Raw genomic sequence first — 18,759 nt, forward strand, 5'->3', positions numbered from 1 at the left:
TGAGACAGTGTCTCGCTCTGTCACCCAGGCTGGAGTGCAGTGGCATGATCACAGCTCACTGCACCCTTGACCTCTCTGGACTCCAGTGATTCTCCTACTTTAGCCTCCCGAGTAGCTGGTACTATAGGCACACACCACTACGCCTAGCTAATTTTTGTTTTTTTTTGTGGAGATGGGGTTTCACCGTATCTCCTAGGCTGGATAGTTACCAATATTAACTGTCAATATTTGATAGCAAAATCTGTCTTAAAAATGTCTTTTTACAGATTGGTTCATTCAAATCAGGATCTAAACAGTTTAATGGGTTTGCTCATGGAATTTGTTTTTCTCTTTCATCTGTTTCAGTCTGAAGCAGTCTTTCCTTCTTTTTCTTTTCCTTGCTGTTGCCTTGTAGAAATCCAGTCATCAATCCAGTAGAATGTCCAGCATTCTAAGGACATTCTAAGGCTTTTTTTTAAAATCCTCTTTGTAGCGAGCTTCTTCCTCTATCTCCTGCATTTTCTATAAAATGAAAGTTTATTATATAGGCTTGATTCAGGTCAGGTCCTTTTTTGAGGAAGAATAGAATACTTCATAGGTAGTGGTTTATTCATCAGACTGTTAGAAGATACAAAAGGTTTCGTTGTCCTTCTTTTAGTTATACTAAGATGAATTGCTGGATTCAAGTAGTAAGCCTAATACTGCCATTGTGGAATTCTCCATCAGACTTTAATTGTCCATTGATAATCATTGCTGGAATTTATTATTTCATTTAGGATTACAAAAGGGTAATATTTATTTATTTGTTTGTTTGTTTTTTATTTTTTTTGAGACAGTGTCTCATTCTGTCACCCAGGCTGGAGTGCTGTGAAGCAATCTGAGATCACTGCAACCTCCACCTCCCGGGTACAAGCAGTTCTCCTGCCTCAGCTTCCCGAGTAGCTGGGACTATAGGCATGTGCCACGACGCCTGGCTGATTTTTGTAGTTTTAGTAAGAGACCGGGTTTCGCCATGTTGGCCAGGCTGGTGTTGAACTCCTGACGTCAGGTGATCCACCTGCCTTGGCCTCCCAAAGTGCTGGGATTACAGGCATGAGCCACCATGCCCAACCAAAAGGATAATATTTTAAATCTGTGATTCCTTCTCCAGTTACTAGCTGCAATTCTGTAAAAAAAAAAAAAAAAAAAAAAAATTTTTTTTCCTTGTCCTGTATGGATATTTCATTACTCTGAAACACTTACTTTTTGACTCTCATATACCATTTTTCAACGTTGGAAGGCAGTCTCCTAATTCTTTCCACTAGTGTCCAATGAATAGTGTGGCTTTTGTTGGTGGTTTTGTTTCTTTTAAACACATACTGTTTTTTATTTTTAAAAATTCAAGCTAATATATTTAATTATGAAACTTATCTTTTTCATACCAAGTAGAATAATAGTTTTGAGTTTTATTGAGTGATAAATATATTGTAGGTAGGTTTTTATCCTGGGTATGTTTTTGTGATCCATCTTCAAAGCTCTCTTCCTTACATCACCAATGGCATGCTCAATGAATGCAAATTAAAGATTTGTTCAAGAATTTTAACACAGTTTGGATATTTCCTTGAATTTAGAAAAAAGAGATAGCAGTCACATCACTAACAGAATCTTTTACTATAGTGTAAATCAATACTTTAGAGCTTCATTTGGACAAGCAGATTTGTTCACAATACAGATTAAACTCCAATATTATTATAAGGCCTAGAATAATGGAATTCTAACAGTGTTTAGGAAGGAGTAATATGTAAGCCCAAGATTTTCAAATATAGCCAAGTGATTGTTTTTTCCATTTTATAACCAAAGCCAGGAGATCTGACTCTAGTTTTTGCTCTACTTAAGCTTTACTTTTCTCATTTGGAAAGTGAGAGTTTTGGACTAGATCTACTGTAGGTTCTTTTCCAACTCTGTATGATTTTATGTAAGTTCGCAAAAATTTGTTTCTACTAATTAGTATATTTTCGCTTTTCAATTATAGAGTCTATTAATATTTAGGTTATTTTAATTTATTAAAATAATTTCATTATGTTTAGAAATATGGTATTTCTATAATTGTGATAGAAAAGTTTTATGCTCCTAGGAACTTCAAGAGCAGCTGAAGATCACCACCTTTAAAGATCTTGTAATCAGGGACAAAGAACTCACAGGGGCATTAATTGCTTCTCTTATCAACTGCTACATCAGAGATAATGCCGCTGTTGATGGCATTAGTTTACATTTACAGGATATCTGCCCACTTCTATATAGCACTGATGATGCAATTTGTTCTAAGGTATGATACTTTATTACCTATTTCATTGTTTGTTATAAGAGGTATCATGTATGATGAACCATCTTGTTTCACTTAATATAGGACCTCAGTCAGTTAGATCTCTTAACCTCTCCTAGACTCAGAATCCTCATCTAAGAAAGGGGTTGGAATATGTGGCTTCTTAAAACCTGTGTATACTCTTTTAAGCTTAGCTTTCCTTTTTAAAAATATTTTTATTTCTTTATTTGACACAGGGTTTCACTCTGTTGCTTAGGCTGTAGTGCAGTGCTGTGATCATAGCTCACAGTAGCTTCTAAGTCCTAGACTCAAGCAGGCCTCTCATGTAGCTAGGGGCTACGGGTGTGCACCACTACACCCAGCCAATTTTTTTGTTTTTTATAGAGACAAGTTCTGATTTGTTGCACAGGCTGGTCTTGAACTCTTGGCTTCAAGTGATCCTCCTGCCTCAGCCTCCCATAGTGCTGGGATTATAAGTGTGAGCCACCATGCCCAGACCTCCTTTAAGTTTTTCGTAAAGAATATTCTCTTTTTTTTTTTAAGACTGAGTACGATCTCAGCTTACTGCAACCTCCACCTCCCAGGTTCAAGTGATTCTCCTGCCTCGGCCTCCCAAATAGCTGGGATTACAGGTGTGCACCATCACACCTGGCTAATTTTTTATATTTTTGGTAGAGACAGGATTTCACCATGTTGTCTAGGCTGGTTTTGAACTCCTGACCTCCTCCTGCCTCGGCCTTGCAAAGTGTTGGGATTATAGACATGAGCCTCTGCGCCTGGCCCATAAAGAATCTTTGATAGTGTTTCTAGGCCATATTAAAAAACCAAAGGTGAGAAATTAAGAAAAATCACTAAATTTAGAAATTAAGGAAATTTAGGGAATAATTTATCTCCTTAGCTTAAGGAAAAGTACTAAAACTTCAAGTAAATCTTTTAGTGAATTAGAGTTAATGGGGGCATTTTTATTGATCCTTTCCTACAGGTGGAAAAAATAAATAAATCAGTGTCGCATGGACTGCCTGCTGCCCAATAATGTATTGACTAGGCAAGAGAATTACCAGACAAAAGTTCTCTTGCTTAACATATTTGGGAGAGGAATTAAGAATAGCTAGGAATCTTTGGTCAAAAACTTTTCTGCCTAAAATTAAGAAGTAAGTTTGTAGAGTTGTTTTCATTTTAATGGTAATAACCATATATAAATTTAGACATAGACTAAAACTTAGTTGACAGCATCATCTGTCTGCTTGATTTTATATATTTTTAAGTTCTTGTTATCTCCTCTTCTAGGCAAATGAGCTTCTCCAGCGTTCCCGACAAGTTCAAAATAAGACTGAAAAAGAAAGAATGTTAAGGGAATCATTAAAGGAATATCAAAAAATTAGCAATCAAGTGGACCTTTCCAATGTTTGTGCTCAGTATAGACAAGGTGAGAAATAAAATGTTTCTTGTATCTTTTACTCAACTCAAAAGACAAACAATAGTGTATGAATGAAGCAAGCTAATGATGAAAAGCCACTTTCCAGATGCAAATCTTCTTTCAGCATCAGAGGCCGAGTGAAAGGACGTAGGAATGTGGTATCATTGTGTTGCAATATTTGATGACTACACTGACCTGCAGAAGCTGTAATGTTCTTTCTATTTTTTGAAATGTACTTTTTTTTTTTTTGAGACGGAGTCTCGCTCTGTCAGCCAGGCTGGAGTGCAGTGGCACGATCTCAGCTCACTGCATCCTCTGCCTCCCAGGTTCCAGCAATTCTCCTGCCTCAGCCTCCCGGGTAGCTGGTATTACAGGCGCACGACACCACACCCAGCTAATTTTTAATTTTTTTATTTTTTTATTTTTTTTATTTTGAGACAGAGTCTTGCTCTGTCACCCAGGCTGAAGTGCAGTGGCGCGATCTCAGCTCACTGCAAGCTCTGCCTCCCAGGTTCACGCCATTCTGCCTCAGCCTCCCAAGTAGCTGGGACTACAGGCGCCCGCCACCATGCCCGGCTAATTTTTTTGTATTTTTAGTAGAGATGGGTTTCACCATGTTAGCCAGGATGGTCTCGATCTCCTGACCTCATGATCCACCCACCTCAGCCTCCCAAAGCGCTGGGATTACAGGTGTGAGCCACCGCGCCCGGCCATTGCCCAGCTAATTTTTGTATTTTTAGTAGAGGTGGGGTTTTACCATGTTAGCCAGGGTGGTCTCGATCTCCTGACCTCAGGTGATCCACCCATCTCAGCCTCTCAAAGTGCTAGGATTACAGACATGAGCCGCTGCGCCCAGCCGAAATGTATAACTTTTTAGCATTAGAGTTTCAGTTCTTGTCCAGTTCAATTACTGTATGTTTTACATTGCTTTCTGGATTACATTTATTTTTCAGATATTTAAAATTTTTTATTGAGTTTTAAGGTATAATCTGCTTACTTTTTAAAAAATTACTTTAAATCAAATCTAACATAATGTAAAGGCCATAACTATTTGCACAGGTATTATTTTGAATCCCAAGGTATTTTTTCCCCCCAGTAGGGAACTAAAACTTTCCTTTTTGTTATTGGAAATAGGATCTTTTTTTTCCAATGAAGAAATATATATATATATATATATATATATTTTTTTTTTTTTTTTTCCTTTTTCTTTTTTTTTTTTTTTTTTTTTTTTGAGACAGAGTCTTGTTCTGTCGCCCAGGCTGGAGTGCAGTGGTGCAATCTCAGCTCACTACAACCTCTGCCTCGCTAGTTCAAGTGATTCTCCTGCCTCAGCCTTTTGAGTAGCTGGGATTACAGGCGCGTGCCACCAGGCCCAGCTAATTTTTGTATTTTTAGTAGAGGTGGGGTTTCACCATGTTGGTCAGGCTGGTCTCGAACCCCTGACCTTGTGATCTGCCCCCTCTCAGCCTCCCAAAGTGCTGGGATTACAGGCGTGAGCCACCACACCTGGCCCCCAATGAAGAAATATATTTAACAGTTGCATTTTAGGCATATTAAGACCTTTTCCTTCTGAAGACCTATCAGAAATATTTTATGTTAGTAGGGTGACTATTGTACAGTAGAGACATAACCTTGATCATTATTTTCATGTGCCAGCTAAGGAAAAATGTATCCAACTTAGTAGTAAGTCATAGGTCTTCATTCTTTTCTTTCCCATCAGTGAGATTTTATGAGGGTGTGGTGGAACTTTCTCTTACGGCTGCAGAGAAAAAAGATCCTCAAGGTCTTGGGCTTCATTTCTATAAACATGGAGAACCAGAAGAAGACATAGTTGGACTTCAGGCCTTCCAAGAAAGGTGCATTCCATTACCTTAGCAGATTGTCATCTTTATGGATACAGACTTTTCTTTGCATAATGTTTTTTGTTTTTTGTTTTATGTTTTTTTTTTTTTTTGAGACAGAGTCTTGCTCTGTCACCCGGGCTGGAGTGCAGTCGTGTGATCTTGGCTCACTGCAATCTCTGCCTCCCAGGTTCAAGCTATTCTCATGCCTCAGCCTCCCATGTAGCTGGGATTACAGGTGCACACCACCACGCCTGGCTAATTTTTGTATTTTTAGTAGAGACAGGGTTTCACCATTTTGGCCAGGCTGGTCTTGAACTCCTAACCTCAAGTGATCCACCCACCTCAGTCTTGCAACGTGCTAGGATTATAGCCATCAGCCACCGTGTCTGGCCTCTTTGTGTAAAGGTCGACCGCCCAAAGTGCTGGGATTACAGGCATGAGCCACCGTGTCCGGTAGGATTTCATTTTAAAGGATAATTTTTAAGTATTCCCAAATTTGTTGAGACTGTTAAAAAGGAAATGTGTGTCCTTAAAAGAAATATAGGCCAGGCACAGTGGCTCACGCCTGTAATCCCAGCACTTTGGGAGGCTGAGGTGGGCAGATCATGAGGTCAGGAGTTCGAGACCAGCCTGGCCATCATAGTGAAACCCTGTCTCTACTAAAATACAAAAATTAGCCAGGCGTGGTGGTGCACACCCGTAATCCCAGCAACTTGGGAGGCTGAGGCAGGAGAATTGCTTTAACCCGGGAGGCAGAGGTTGCAGTGAGCTGAGATTGCACCACAGAACTCCAGCCTGGGCGTCACAGCAGGGCTCCGTCTCGGAACAAAGAAGAAATATATAACCTTTCTATAACATGTATATATGGAGGGTGTTTTGTTTTGTTTTGTTTTGTTTTCGTTTTTGTTTTTGAGACAAAGCTTCACTCTGTCTCCTGGGCTGGAGTCAGTGGCACCATCATAGCTCACTGTACTCTTGACCTTTTGGGCTCAAGTGATCCAGTGATCCTCCTACCTCAGCCTCCTGAGTAGCTGGGACTACAGGCACATGTCACCACCCTCGGCTAATTTTTTTTTTCTCTTTAATTTCTGTAGAGACAGGGCCTCACTATATTGCCCAGGCTGGTCTTTAACTCCTGGGCTCAAGCAATCCTTTCTTCTCAGCCTCCCAAAGTGCTGAGATTAGAGGTGTCAGCCACCACATCTGGCGAAAACATATTTTTTTATTACTATATTTAATGACTTTACCCTTTTATGTTTAACCAAACACTTCTCAAACTTATTGAAAAAGTATATGGTTTGTATTATTTTAAATGCCAAATATGTACATCTATTCTGCCAAATAGTCTTGAAATCCTTGTATATACTTAGGTAAGGTAAATCAATGGCTTTCTTTTTTGTTACTTGTTTTGTTTTGTTTTTGGGGGGTTTTGTTTTTTGTTTTTGAGACAGGGCCTCATTCTGTTGCCTGAGCTGGAGTGCAGTGGCATGATAATAGCTCACTTGCAGCCTTGAATTCCTGGGCTCAAGCGATCCTCCTGCCTCTGCCTCCCAAGTAGCTGGGATTACAGGTGCACACCGCCACGCCTGGTTAATTTTTTGTTTCGTTTTGTTTTGTTTTTTGTTCGTTTGTTTTTTGAGACAGGGTCTTGCTGTCACCCAGGATGGAGTGCAGTGGCATGATCTCAGCTCACCTCAACCTCTGCCTCCCAGGTTCAAGCAATTCTTGTGCCTCACTCACCTGAATAGCTGGCACTACAGGCATGCACCACCATGCCCGGCTAATTTTTGTATTTTTAGCAGATACGGGGTTTCACCAGGTTGGCCAGGCTGGTCTCAAATTCGTGACCTCTGGCAGTCCCCCTGCCTTCGTCTCCCAGAGTGCTGGGATTACAGGTGTGAGGCACTGTGCCCAGCCAATTTTTTGTATTTTTTGTAGAGACGTGGTCCCGCTCTGTTGCCCTGGCTAGTCTTGCACTCCCAGCCTCAAGCCGTCCTCCTACCTTGACCTCCCTATGGCTGGCATTACAGGCGTGAGTCACCACACTTACCATCATTTGCTTTCTAGTTAAATAATGTAATTGTTCCTTTTCCATTTTCTTTCAGATTAAACAGTTACAAATGCATTACAGACACACTTCAAGAACTGGTAAATCAAAGTAAGGCCGCTCCTCAGTCTCCCAGTGTACCCAAAAAACCTGGTCCTCCAGTGTTGTCATCTGATCCAAATATGCTGAGTAATGAAGAAGCAGGACATCATGTAAGGGACATAGTATATTTTCATTCTGAGAATACACTGTTTAGAAGTTCTCCATGGTAATGGTAGCACAGTCATCTTGGGGAAAGGTGGTAGTTCTTAGAAGTTATCATGTAAGGATTCTTGATTTCTTACTGGAGTTTATAGGGCTAAAGTGTTGTGATGCCCAGAAACAGAGCCTTTAACTGCTAATTTTTACTATTTTCTTTATTTTAGTTTGAACAAATGCTTAAATTGTCACAGCGATCCAAGGATGAGCTCTTTAGTATTGCCCTTTATAATTGGCTAATACAAGCCGACCTTGCAGATAAGCTGCTACAGGTAAATCTTTTTTTATTGCAGTTGTGTTAATTATTCTTAAGGAGCGTAACTCAATGATTTAAGCACATATATAGATGTAAAAAATTCAGTTTCTCATCCCATGCCTGCTATTAGATGTTAGTATAAAGCTGAGTAATGCAGTATCTTTTCCTAAGGGGCAAAGTAGGCTACTGCTCCAATTTTCTTGTTATTTCGAAGCTGATTGGGATAGTTTGTATTGCGGGGTAGAAATCACTGGATTATGAATATGAGTCCTGTAGGTCATCTTATCTTAACTCTGCTGTTAAGTCACTGTGACTTCAGATATGTCCTTTTACCTACCCTAAGTTTCAGTGTTCCTCAATCTGTTTAATGAATACGTAGCATTTGATAATTTCAATAATGCCTTTGAGCTCAATGTCTAGGAATCAATAGCTGTGTTATCAAAGTTTATTTAAAAATTTGTAATTTTATAGTAAATTTCCTTTTTTTATTTAAAAATTTGTAATTTTATAGTAAATTTCCTTTTTTTTTTTTTTTTTTTTTTGAGATGGAGTCTGGCTCTGTTGCCCAGACTGGAGTGCAGTGGCATGATCTCAGCTCACTGCAACCTCCGCCTCCCGGGTTCCAGCGATCCTCCTGCTTCAGCCTCCCAAGTAGCTGGGATTACAGGCACCCGCCACCACGCACAGCTAATTTTTATATCTTTTTAGTAGAGACGGGGTTTTACCATGTTGGCCAGGCTGGTCTCAATCTTCTGAGCTCAGGTGATCTGCCCACCTCAGCCTCCCGAAGTGCTGGGATTACAGGCATGAACCACTGTGCCCGGCCAAATTTCCTTTTCTTTTTTGAGGCAGGGTCTCAATCTGTAGCTTAGGCTGAAGTGCAGTGCAATGGCACGATAATGGCTCACTGTAGCCTTGACCTCCCTAGGCTCAGGTGATCCTCACACCTAACCCTCCTGAGTAACTAGAACTATAGGCCCGCGCCACCACACCCAGCTAATTTTTTTGTAGAGACGAGGTTTTGCCATATATCGCCCAGGCTGGTCTCAAACTCCTGAGCTCACGTGATCTGCCCACCTCGGCCTCCCAAAGTGCGAGGATTACAGACATGAGTCGCCATGCCCAGCCTACTAAATTATTGTTATCAACCTAATAGAATTGTTTTGGAAACTCTTATGCTAACTGTGGTAAAACAAAAATTTTTTATAATAAGAAAATTTGCCCTCTCTTTTATCTGTTAGTATTGGATTATAATTTTGCTTGTTTTCATAAAACAAGGCAAAGTTGTAGTTGACTTAAAAATACTATATTTTCCTTATCAGGAACATTATCTGTAGGTGGTTAGAAAATTTTTCTGAATAACTATATAATTTCTAGGTTGCTTCTCCATTTCTGGAGCCACATCTAGTCCGAATGGCCAAAGTTGATCAAAACAGAGTTCGTTATATGGATTTACTCTGGCGGTATTACGAGAAGAACAGAAGTTTCAGTAATGCTGCTCGTGTACTGTCCAGACTGGCTGACATGCATAGGTATGGCATAATATTCTTATTGTGAAGAATGATTCAAAACTGAGCTATATGTACTTACATTCAGTTTTCTTTAATTTTAGAAGAATCTAAGTTTTAATATACTGACCTAAATTTTTTAAATAGGATGTTACTTTTTAGTCATAAATGTATTTCTTTATGTGTTGTCTAAAATTGTGGATCTCTCTTATTAGAAATCTAAAATAGATTTTTTTAAAATCTAATGATTTTTTTTCAAGTTTCAGATGGCTTTTTATGTGTGTTTGGTATGAAACAGTACATACTAATTGACGTATTTGTATCATCAATCCTTAAGAAATTGTTTAACTAAAAATAAGCGTTTTCCCTTCTAGCACAGAAATTTCACTTCAGCAGCGACTAGAGTACATTGCTCGAGCCATTCTTAGTGCCAAAAGTTCCACTGCCATTTCATCAATAGCTGCCGATGGTGAATTTCTTCATGAATTAGAAGAAAAAATGGAGGTAAGCGCTAAAGATCTTAAGCTGTGTCCACATTGAGTACTAGCCACATAGTTATTCCACATTCCATTCTTCCCTTGGTAAGTAATAGGTCTGAGAAGTCATTATTATTCTAGTTGCTTTTGTCTGTTTGTATTTATTTTTATGTTTAGATATAAATCTTAAAGATTTTTAAGGATGCACTTGGGTCATAAAAACATTGCTATAATTTAGAAGTTTTCTCTTTGGCATTTCGAAAGGTTTTTCCCAGCTGGGTGCAGTGGCTCACACCTGTAATCCCAGCACTTTGGGAGGCCGAGGCAGCCAGATCATGAGGTCAGAAGTTCGAGACCAGCCTGGCCAACATGGCGAAACCTTGTCTCTACTTAAAAAAATACAAAAATTAGCCGGGGGTGGTGGCACACACCTGTAGTCCCAGCTACTCGGGAGACTGAGGCAGGAGAATTGCTTGAACCCAGGAAGCGGAGGTTGCAGTGAGCTGAGATTGCACCACTGCATTCCAGCCTGGGAGACAGAGTGAGACTCTGTCTCAAAAAATAATAATAATAAAAAATAAATGTTTTTCCCAACTGTTTCAACAGCAAGTGGATTACATCACATTCACCATTTATTTTGGAAGCAAATAAGTAGATGTATGAAGTAGAGTAGGCTAAAATTCCCTAACTAAGAGAATCAAAAACATACCATCGTCCAAATACAAAAGTTTGTTTCTTATTCACAAAAATCCAAGGTGAGTCTTCCTGATTGGCAGCTGGCTTTCCTCCGTGTGGTTGATTTAGGAACCCAAGTTCTATTTTCTGGCACTACCATTCCCTAGGGCCTCTGCTTTATCTTCAGCAGAGGGAGGAAGGAAAAGAAAGAACACATTCACTGTCTTAAAAACTACAGCCCTGACATGACACACTACTTCTACTCACATTCCTTTGAAGAGAACTTGGTTGTATGGCCATACCTCCCCTACAGAGGAGGCTGAGCTGTATAGTCTAACCATTTGGCTACAGTCTTGGAAGGTATAAATATTGGGCAGCAAGGAGTCTGCCACAGTATACTTCCTGTGAAATCTATTATGTTTAGTTGATGTCTGTTATGATAATGTTAGCCTATTATGATAGAAATCTTCATTTATACATTATTTTAGCAAACTTAAAGTCAGATAGTAGGATCCGTTCTTTCAAACGTATGTTGATTTATCATAAATAAATTAAGACATCCTGTTTTCTGCCCAAACTAGGTTGCTAGGATCCAACTTCAGATACAGGAGACACTACAAAGGCAGTATTCCCATCATTCTTCTGTACAGGATGCAGTTTCTCAGCTGGATTCTGAGCTGATGGACATAACTAAGGTAATAAAAAAGCAAGTGAAATTTTTATAGTGGTTACCTAATAATGAGAAATTTTTGTTTTTTATTTTGCTTTTTGTTTCATTGGGAAAATTACCTTATCTCCACAAATAAGATAAGGCATCTTTGGCAGCTTGTCACTGGGCTGACAGATCACCACTGCTTCATCTGACTCCTAGAAAAGGCTAAGCTACTCTTTCCAGGCCAGTAGCTATGAAGAACCTATCAGCCTCGCATGAGAGCTGTGTTAAAACCAGCTTATTTCCAGCCTGGGCAACATGGCGAAACCTCATCTTTACAAAAAAGTAGCAAAAAAGGCCAGGCACTGTGGCTCACACCTGTAATCCAACACTTTGGGAGGCTGAGGCGGGCAGATCACCTGAGGTCAGGAGTTTGAGACCAGCCTGGTCAACATGGGGAAACTCTGTCTCTACTAAAAATACAAAAATTAGCCAGGCGTGGTGGCATGCGCCTGTAATCCCAGCTACTTGGGAGGCTGAGGCAGGAGAATTGCTTGAACCCAGGAGGTGGGGGTTTCAGTGAGCCGAGATCATGGCACTGCAGTCTAGGGGCCTGGGCGACAGAGCAAGACTCCATCAAAAAAAAAAAAAAAATTAGCCAGGTGTGGTGGTGTGTGGTTGTAGTTCATCTACTCAGGAGACTGAGGTGGGAGGATTGATTTAGCCCAGGAGGCCCAGGTTATGGTGAGCCTCGATGGTGCTACTGCATTCCAGCCTGAGTGACAGAGTGAGACCCTGTCTCAAAAAGAAAAAAAAACTAAAAAACCAAAACCATCTTATTTATGGCCTCGCTTCTTGCCTTGGAAAAACTAACTTATCTTTGCTTAACTCTCTAAACCTCTTTCTCTCTCTGTAATTTTCTGAGCAGTTCCTTCCTCTTCATTTATTCTTAGACATAGTTCCAGGTACCCTGAAACACCTTGAGATTTGTCAGTATTCCTGTGATTCTTCAACCCATTGTTTATACAACACTAGTTCTAAAATACCATTGCAGGAGGTTTGTAGGGAAGGTGGGGATGGTTAATGGGTACAAAAACAAAATGAATAAGACCTATTTGATAGCACAATAGGGTGACTATAGTCAATAATAACTGTATATTTTAAAATAGAGAATGTAATTGGATTATTTGTAACTCAAAAGGATAACTGCTTGAGGAATAGACATTCTCCATGACATGCTTATTTCTCATTGCATGACTGTATCAGAACATCTCATGTACCCCATAAATACATACACCTACTGTGTACCCACAGAAATTTGAAAAAATGGATTTTAAAATTAATAAATAGAATGTCGTTGCAACATCTTCTTCCCAGCCAAGAAAAAAGCTCTACATGCTAAAATGTGTTTGAATGTATTTACCATACCCTTACCCTTTTTTTTTTTTTTTTTTTTGTGGGGGGAGACAGAGTCTTGCTCTGTCACCAGGCTAGAGTGCAATGGCGTGATCTCAGCTGACTGCAACCTCCACCTTCCTCAGCCTCCTGAGTAGCTGGGACTACAGCCACGCACCACCATGCCCAGCTAATTTTTTTTTTTTTTAAATTTTAGTAGAGACGGGGTTTCACCATATTAGCCAGGATGGTCTCCATCTCCCCATCTCGTGATCTGCCCACCTTGGCCTCTTAAAGTGCTGGGATTACAGGCGTGAGTCACCGTACCCGGCCCATACCCTTAACTTTTTAAATATGGAGTTATAACCAGCTACATACATCATCACATCTTTATATCATATTTCAGAAACTTTATGTAAAATCTTTGGTTATTTTTTAATTTTCAAGGAGTGCTTCACTATTAATCTCTGAATGTTGATCTCTAGTTGGATGTTAATTTTGGGATTTTCTCTCACAGCTTTATGGGGAATTTGCTGACCCATTTAAACTTGCAGAGTGCAAACTTGCAATAATTCATTGTGCCGGTTATTCAGACCCTATATTGGTGCAGACACTTTGGCAAGATATCATAGAGAAAGGTAAGTGTTCAGTTATAGGTATGTTAGCATACGTTATGTAGTGACTTGGTGGAGGAATGCAAGCTGCTAGTAACTAATATAATGCAAGCTGCTAGTGGCTCATGAAAATTGTGTATACCTAAGAAGAGAGTAAGTGGAAGTCACCTGGGTATGGTGGAGGATGATCATACACAGAATGACCCAAGTGAATATTCGGGAGAATACTCAGTGAAAAGGTTATTTAATTTATATTATTTGTGCTGCCTTATAAAAGATACTGAGACACTCACCTCAGAATCTAATAACCAGTATAACCTGGTAAGACATGAGAGTATCTCAGACAATAACAGAAACACCAAATCTGTTAATCATATTAATGTGACTATCTGTTCTAAAGTATTTTGAACCTTGAAACAGAATTAAATAACCAATGTAAACATTTCACATTAAAAGTAATTTGGGTTTCAAATGACATGTCTTTTTGTTACAGAATTGAGTGACAGTGTGACATTGAGCTCCTCGGATAGAATGCATGCTCTTAGTCTCAAGATTGTTCTCCTTGGCAAAATTTATGCTGGCACACCACGCTTCTTTCCTTTAGGTAAGCTGTGATCTTAGGTGCAGTCACGTATTTTCTGTTCTGATGGTTTTCTCCGTTGATATGGACAAATAACGATCTTTCGAGTAAAATAAAGAGTTTCTTTGCTATTTAGTTCAGCACTTTAATTCTGCCTCTCCGGAAAGACTTCCAAAGAATGGCAGAATTTGTTAATGAAGAGTTGAGTATGAAACTTTCTGTGACTAACTTTCCAAGTTTATATTATCTATCTTAGGATTGTGCTGACTGACAAACTATGATTATATTGTTGGTAACCCTTACAAGTTTCTGAAGAGAAAAGAAAAACGTTTGATGTTTTTGTGCATAGGTAATCTGTGATTGATTCAACTGTTCTTTTTTTATGTTGAGGGCATGTTTTTCTTTAAAATAGCAAATAATTATGTTAAAACTTAGTGTTTGAATCCCTTTCTTAATGAGATATGGTGGCTATAATTTTTAAATAAGGTAGCTAATTATGAGCTATTTGCCAACCTACAAGTGTTTTCCTCAGTGGTAAAACAATAGAAGCAACATAAATACATCCATAAATTAGAATATTAACTACTTTTGTGTTATTTAAAAATATTGAGAGACATGAAAATCCTCACAATATAACTTTTTTTTTTTTTTGAGACAGAGGCTTTCTCTGTCGCCCAGGCTGGAGTGGAATGATGCCATCTCGGCTCACTGCAACTTCTGCCTTCCAGGTTCAAGCAGTTCTCCTGCCTAGCCTCCCAAGTAGGTGGGATTACAGGTGCCTGCAACCACGCCTGGCTAATTTTTTGTATTTTTATTAGAAATGAGGTTTCCCCATGTTGTCTAGGCTGGTCTCAAACTCCTGGCCTCAGGTGATCCGCTTGCCTTGGCCTCCCAAGGTGCTGGGATTAAAGGTGTTCGCCACTGTGCCCAGCCTAATTTTTTTTTTTTTTTTTTTTTTTTCAAATGAGCATTCAAACTTGTTTACAGACCATCTCTGACTTAGGGTCTATTCCCTCTGGACATAGTCAGAAATAAAACCATTTTATTCATACCCTTACTTCTTGTAGGTATAATATGGAAACGGTTCCCTTTCCATACCATTTTATTGATCCTAAAAATAAAGAGAAATAAAAGAGCAAATACATACTTTATATAAATGTTTATAAGTGTGTGAAACTGGTACTTTTGATAGTTGTTTTAAAAAACACTGCACCGTGGCTGGGCATGGTGGCTCACAGGTGTAATCCCAGCACTTTGGGAGGCCGAGGCGGATGGATCGCTTGAGCCCAGGAGTTCGAGACCAGCCTGGGCAACATGGCAAAACCCTGTCTCTACAAAAAAATAGGAAAATTATCCAGGCATGGTGGCATGCGCCTGTGGTTCCAGCTACTCGGGAGGCTATGGTGGGAGGATCACTTGAGCCTGGGAGGTGAAAACTGCAGTGAGCTGAGATCGAACCACTGCACTCCAACCTCAGTGACACAGTGAGACCCCATTTCAATAAATAAATAAATAACACTGTATTGTACATAGTTCTTTTTAAGGAATTTTCATTTTAATTTAGAAATAATCATGTGGGCTTTGTGTGGTGGCTCACACCTGTAATCTCAACACTTTGGAGAGGCAAAGGCAGGAAGATTGCTTGAAGCCAGGAGTTTGAGACCAGCCTGGGCATAGCAAGCCCCGTCTCTACAAAAAAAATTAAGATTAGCTAGGCATGGTAGCACGTGCCTATAGTCCTAGCTAATCAGGCTGAGTCAGGAGGATTTCTATGTTTTATTTATATATATATATATTTTTCTTTTGATAGAGAAGGGATCTCATGATGTTGCCCAAGCTAGTCTTGAATTAGCCACGCCTAGCTAATTTTTTTGTATTTTTAATAGAGGCAGAGTTTCACCATGTTGGCCAGGCTGGTCTCGAACTCCTGACCTCAGGTGATCTGCTCACCTTGGCCTCCCATAGTGGGATTATAGGTGCGAACCACCACGCCTGGCCATAACTATAAATTTGGCTGTTACTGTTTATGATAAGATAGGCAGTTAAAAGTAAGAATGAGGCCACAGTTAGAACTGTCAAATAAATCTAGGGGTGGGGCATTAAAAAACACATTTAATATTTCTGAAATCAGGATGCAGTTGCCCTTTTCTGAAAAGCTGTTAAAGTGAGGAAACCTATTTTTTTTTTAATACTGTTACTAAAAAAAATTATCAGTGAAGTCCTCTTCAATATTGGGATCGTGAATCGTCTCTGTTTTCTTCTTATATCTTTCTGAGTTTTCTAGGTTCTGTAATTTTAATTTTAGGACATTTTCATCATCCCAAAAAGAAACTCTGTGCTCATTAGTTGTCACTTCCCATTCCTTCACACCCTCCAGCCCTAGGCAGCCACTAATCTACTTTAGATTTGCCTGTTCTGGTATATATCTTACTTTTATTTAAAAAAAACTTTTTTTTATTTTAAGCTGAGAGTGATGGTGCACACTTGTAGCCCCAGCTTACTTGGGAGGTTGAGGTGGGAGGATTGAGCTCAGGATTTCAAGGCTGTCGTGCACTGTAGTTGCTCCTATGAATAGCCACTATTTCTAGTCTGGGCAACATAGCAAAAAAAAACCCCGCCCCAAAAAATTGCAATTGGATTTCAGAAGATATCCCCCTAGAAACTATTCAGTTATGAATAAGACCTACCTTTTAGTATCAAGAGCTAAAAATCCAAATTTCCGATCTTTTTTTTTCTTCCCAGATTTTATCGTACAGTTTTTAGAACAGCAGGTTTGTACTTTGAACTGGGATGTGGGCTTCGTAATACAGACAATGAATGAAATTGGAGTACCATTACCTAGACTACTAGAAGTTTATGATCAGTTGTTCAAATCACGGGTAAGGAAAATATTAAATAACATAAAATTATTTTCTTTAATTAAAGTAACTTTGTAGATATAGAGTGGGGTATTTTGATTGCATTTTTGTATCTTATCACTTAGTCTAATTACACTTGGTTGAGTCTTGGAAATTATGCTTTTGACTTTTTAAACTGATAATGAGACTTGCTTTCCTGTATATCATGATTAAAATGAAATATTATTTTTGAATATTAATAAATATGCTTTACTCTTGGTGGAAGAGGCTAAACCAAGGTGTGGGCTAAACTCATTACATTAAGAATCATCATTTGCTTTAAAAGAACAAGATTACATTGTATTTATTTACTATAACCTCATCTAAAATATCAGTGCTTAAAGATCCTTCTCACCCTGCTGAACCTTATCAGACTATATGTTTTGTAATTTTTATGCTAAGGATAAAAGATCCAAATAAAAACTTGTCAAAGTAGATTGTGTCTTTTATAGCAGCATCACACAGGGCTTTACAACATTAGCCTGTGATGGAAATGAGCAGGTAACTGTAGTATCTCCATCTTATATTGCAAAAAACAAGAGCAGAGATGTTAAATAACCTGCTTAAGTCACATGGCTAGTAACTGGTGAAGCCAGACCTAGAATTAAGTTTCTGTTACTGCTAGTTTAGTCTCTTTATGATGTCAGACTAAATCTGCATAGGTTCAAAGTAAAAGTGGTGTCACAACCCATAGAAAGAAAGATTTTTCTCTTATCTCAGATTCCTAAGCAGGACATTTACATGCCCTGCAAAGTAGATTGGTATATCAAATATGCCTCCTAAGTAATATCATAGTGTTGTTAATTAATAAGTTTTTAATGTTGTTTGAAATATTAACTATAATCAGATATATAATTTAGTAGCCATGTAATATTAAATGCTTTTTAATAGCAATAAGTTTTGCATGGATCCTGATGTCTACTTTAGTATAAATGATTTAAATAATCAATTGACACAATTTGCCTCACATTTCATTATGTATATTTCTTCATAGGATCCATTCTGGAACAGAATGAAGAAGCCACTGCACCTTTTGGATTGTATACATGTATTATTGACAAGATATGTTGAGAATCCCAGCCAAGTTTTAAATTGTGAAAGGTACTTATGAATTAAATATTGGATCAGCAAAAGCTTTTAAATGCTTCTAATAAATACCTGGGTAAAAAATTTGAAGAGAAGATGGGAAGATTCTTGTGTATATTAGCAATAACTATTTGAATGATATTGATCACCATGTATGAAAAATAGGAGTTTTTTCCATTTTCAACCCTTGTCCTAAATCCTTTCTACAGCTGAACATACATAATGTATTCTTCTACTTTAGATTAGTGACCTAGGACCAAAACATTTCAATTATGTCTTTGTGATATTATTGGCCATTTAAGGGATATTCTTTTGAAAAAGAATATTAGCAGGAATCATCTCTTACTGCTTTCTTCTCATTGTAAAAATCTTCAGGCCGGGCGTGGTGGCTCACACCTGTAATCCCAGCACTTTGGGAGGCTGAGATGGGCGGATCACGAGGTCAAGAGATCGAGACCATCCTGGCTAACACGTGAAACCCCGTCTCTACTAAAAATACAAAAAAATTAGCTGGGCGTGGTGGCGGGCACCTGTAGTCCCAGCTACACGGGAGGCTGAGGCGGGAGAATGGCGTGAACCCAGGAGGCAGAGGTTGCAGTGAGCCGAGATCGCGCCACTGCACTCCAGCCTGAGTGACAGAGCGAGACTCTGTCTCAAAAAAAAAAAAAAAATCTTCAAATGGAACCCACCTACCCCCAAGTTTTCTTTTTTACTTTATTTCTTATTTACTTAATCACATGGTCTTTCCTCTTCTGTGAGAATTAAAGTTGCCA

The 18,759-nt window shown here is 38.9% G+C and overlaps 1 protein-coding gene across 2 annotated transcripts in view; it reads left to right on the forward strand.

The window, feature by feature from the left end:
* NUP155 (nucleoporin 155) overlaps positions 1–18,759 on the forward strand; it is an 87,588-nt gene that overhangs the window by 63,209 nt on the left and 5,620 nt on the right. For both annotated transcript variants that reach the window (XM_034960156.3, XM_034960158.2), the window contains exons 23-34: positions 2,093–2,284; positions 3,569–3,707; positions 5,419–5,554; positions 7,648–7,801; positions 8,015–8,119; positions 9,481–9,635; positions 9,986–10,115; positions 11,344–11,457; positions 13,327–13,447; positions 13,917–14,027; positions 16,746–16,882; positions 17,895–18,001. In XM_034960156.3, coding sequence (XP_034816047.1) covers positions 2,093–2,284; positions 3,569–3,707; positions 5,419–5,554; positions 7,648–7,801; positions 8,015–8,119; positions 9,481–9,635; positions 9,986–10,115; positions 11,344–11,457; positions 13,327–13,447; positions 13,917–14,027; positions 16,746–16,882; positions 17,895–18,001 — 1,601 coding nt within the window. The remainder of the gene's footprint in view (positions 1–2,092; positions 2,285–3,568; positions 3,708–5,418; positions 5,555–7,647; positions 7,802–8,014; positions 8,120–9,480; positions 9,636–9,985; positions 10,116–11,343; positions 11,458–13,326; positions 13,448–13,916; positions 14,028–16,745; positions 16,883–17,894; positions 18,002–18,759) is intronic.

The sequence above is a fragment of the Pan paniscus genome, chromosome 4, assembly GCF_029289425.2.
Source record: "Pan paniscus chromosome 4, NHGRI_mPanPan1-v2.0_pri, whole genome shotgun sequence".
In the NCBI taxonomy this organism is placed as follows: Eukaryota; Metazoa; Chordata; class Mammalia; order Primates; family Hominidae; genus Pan; species Pan paniscus.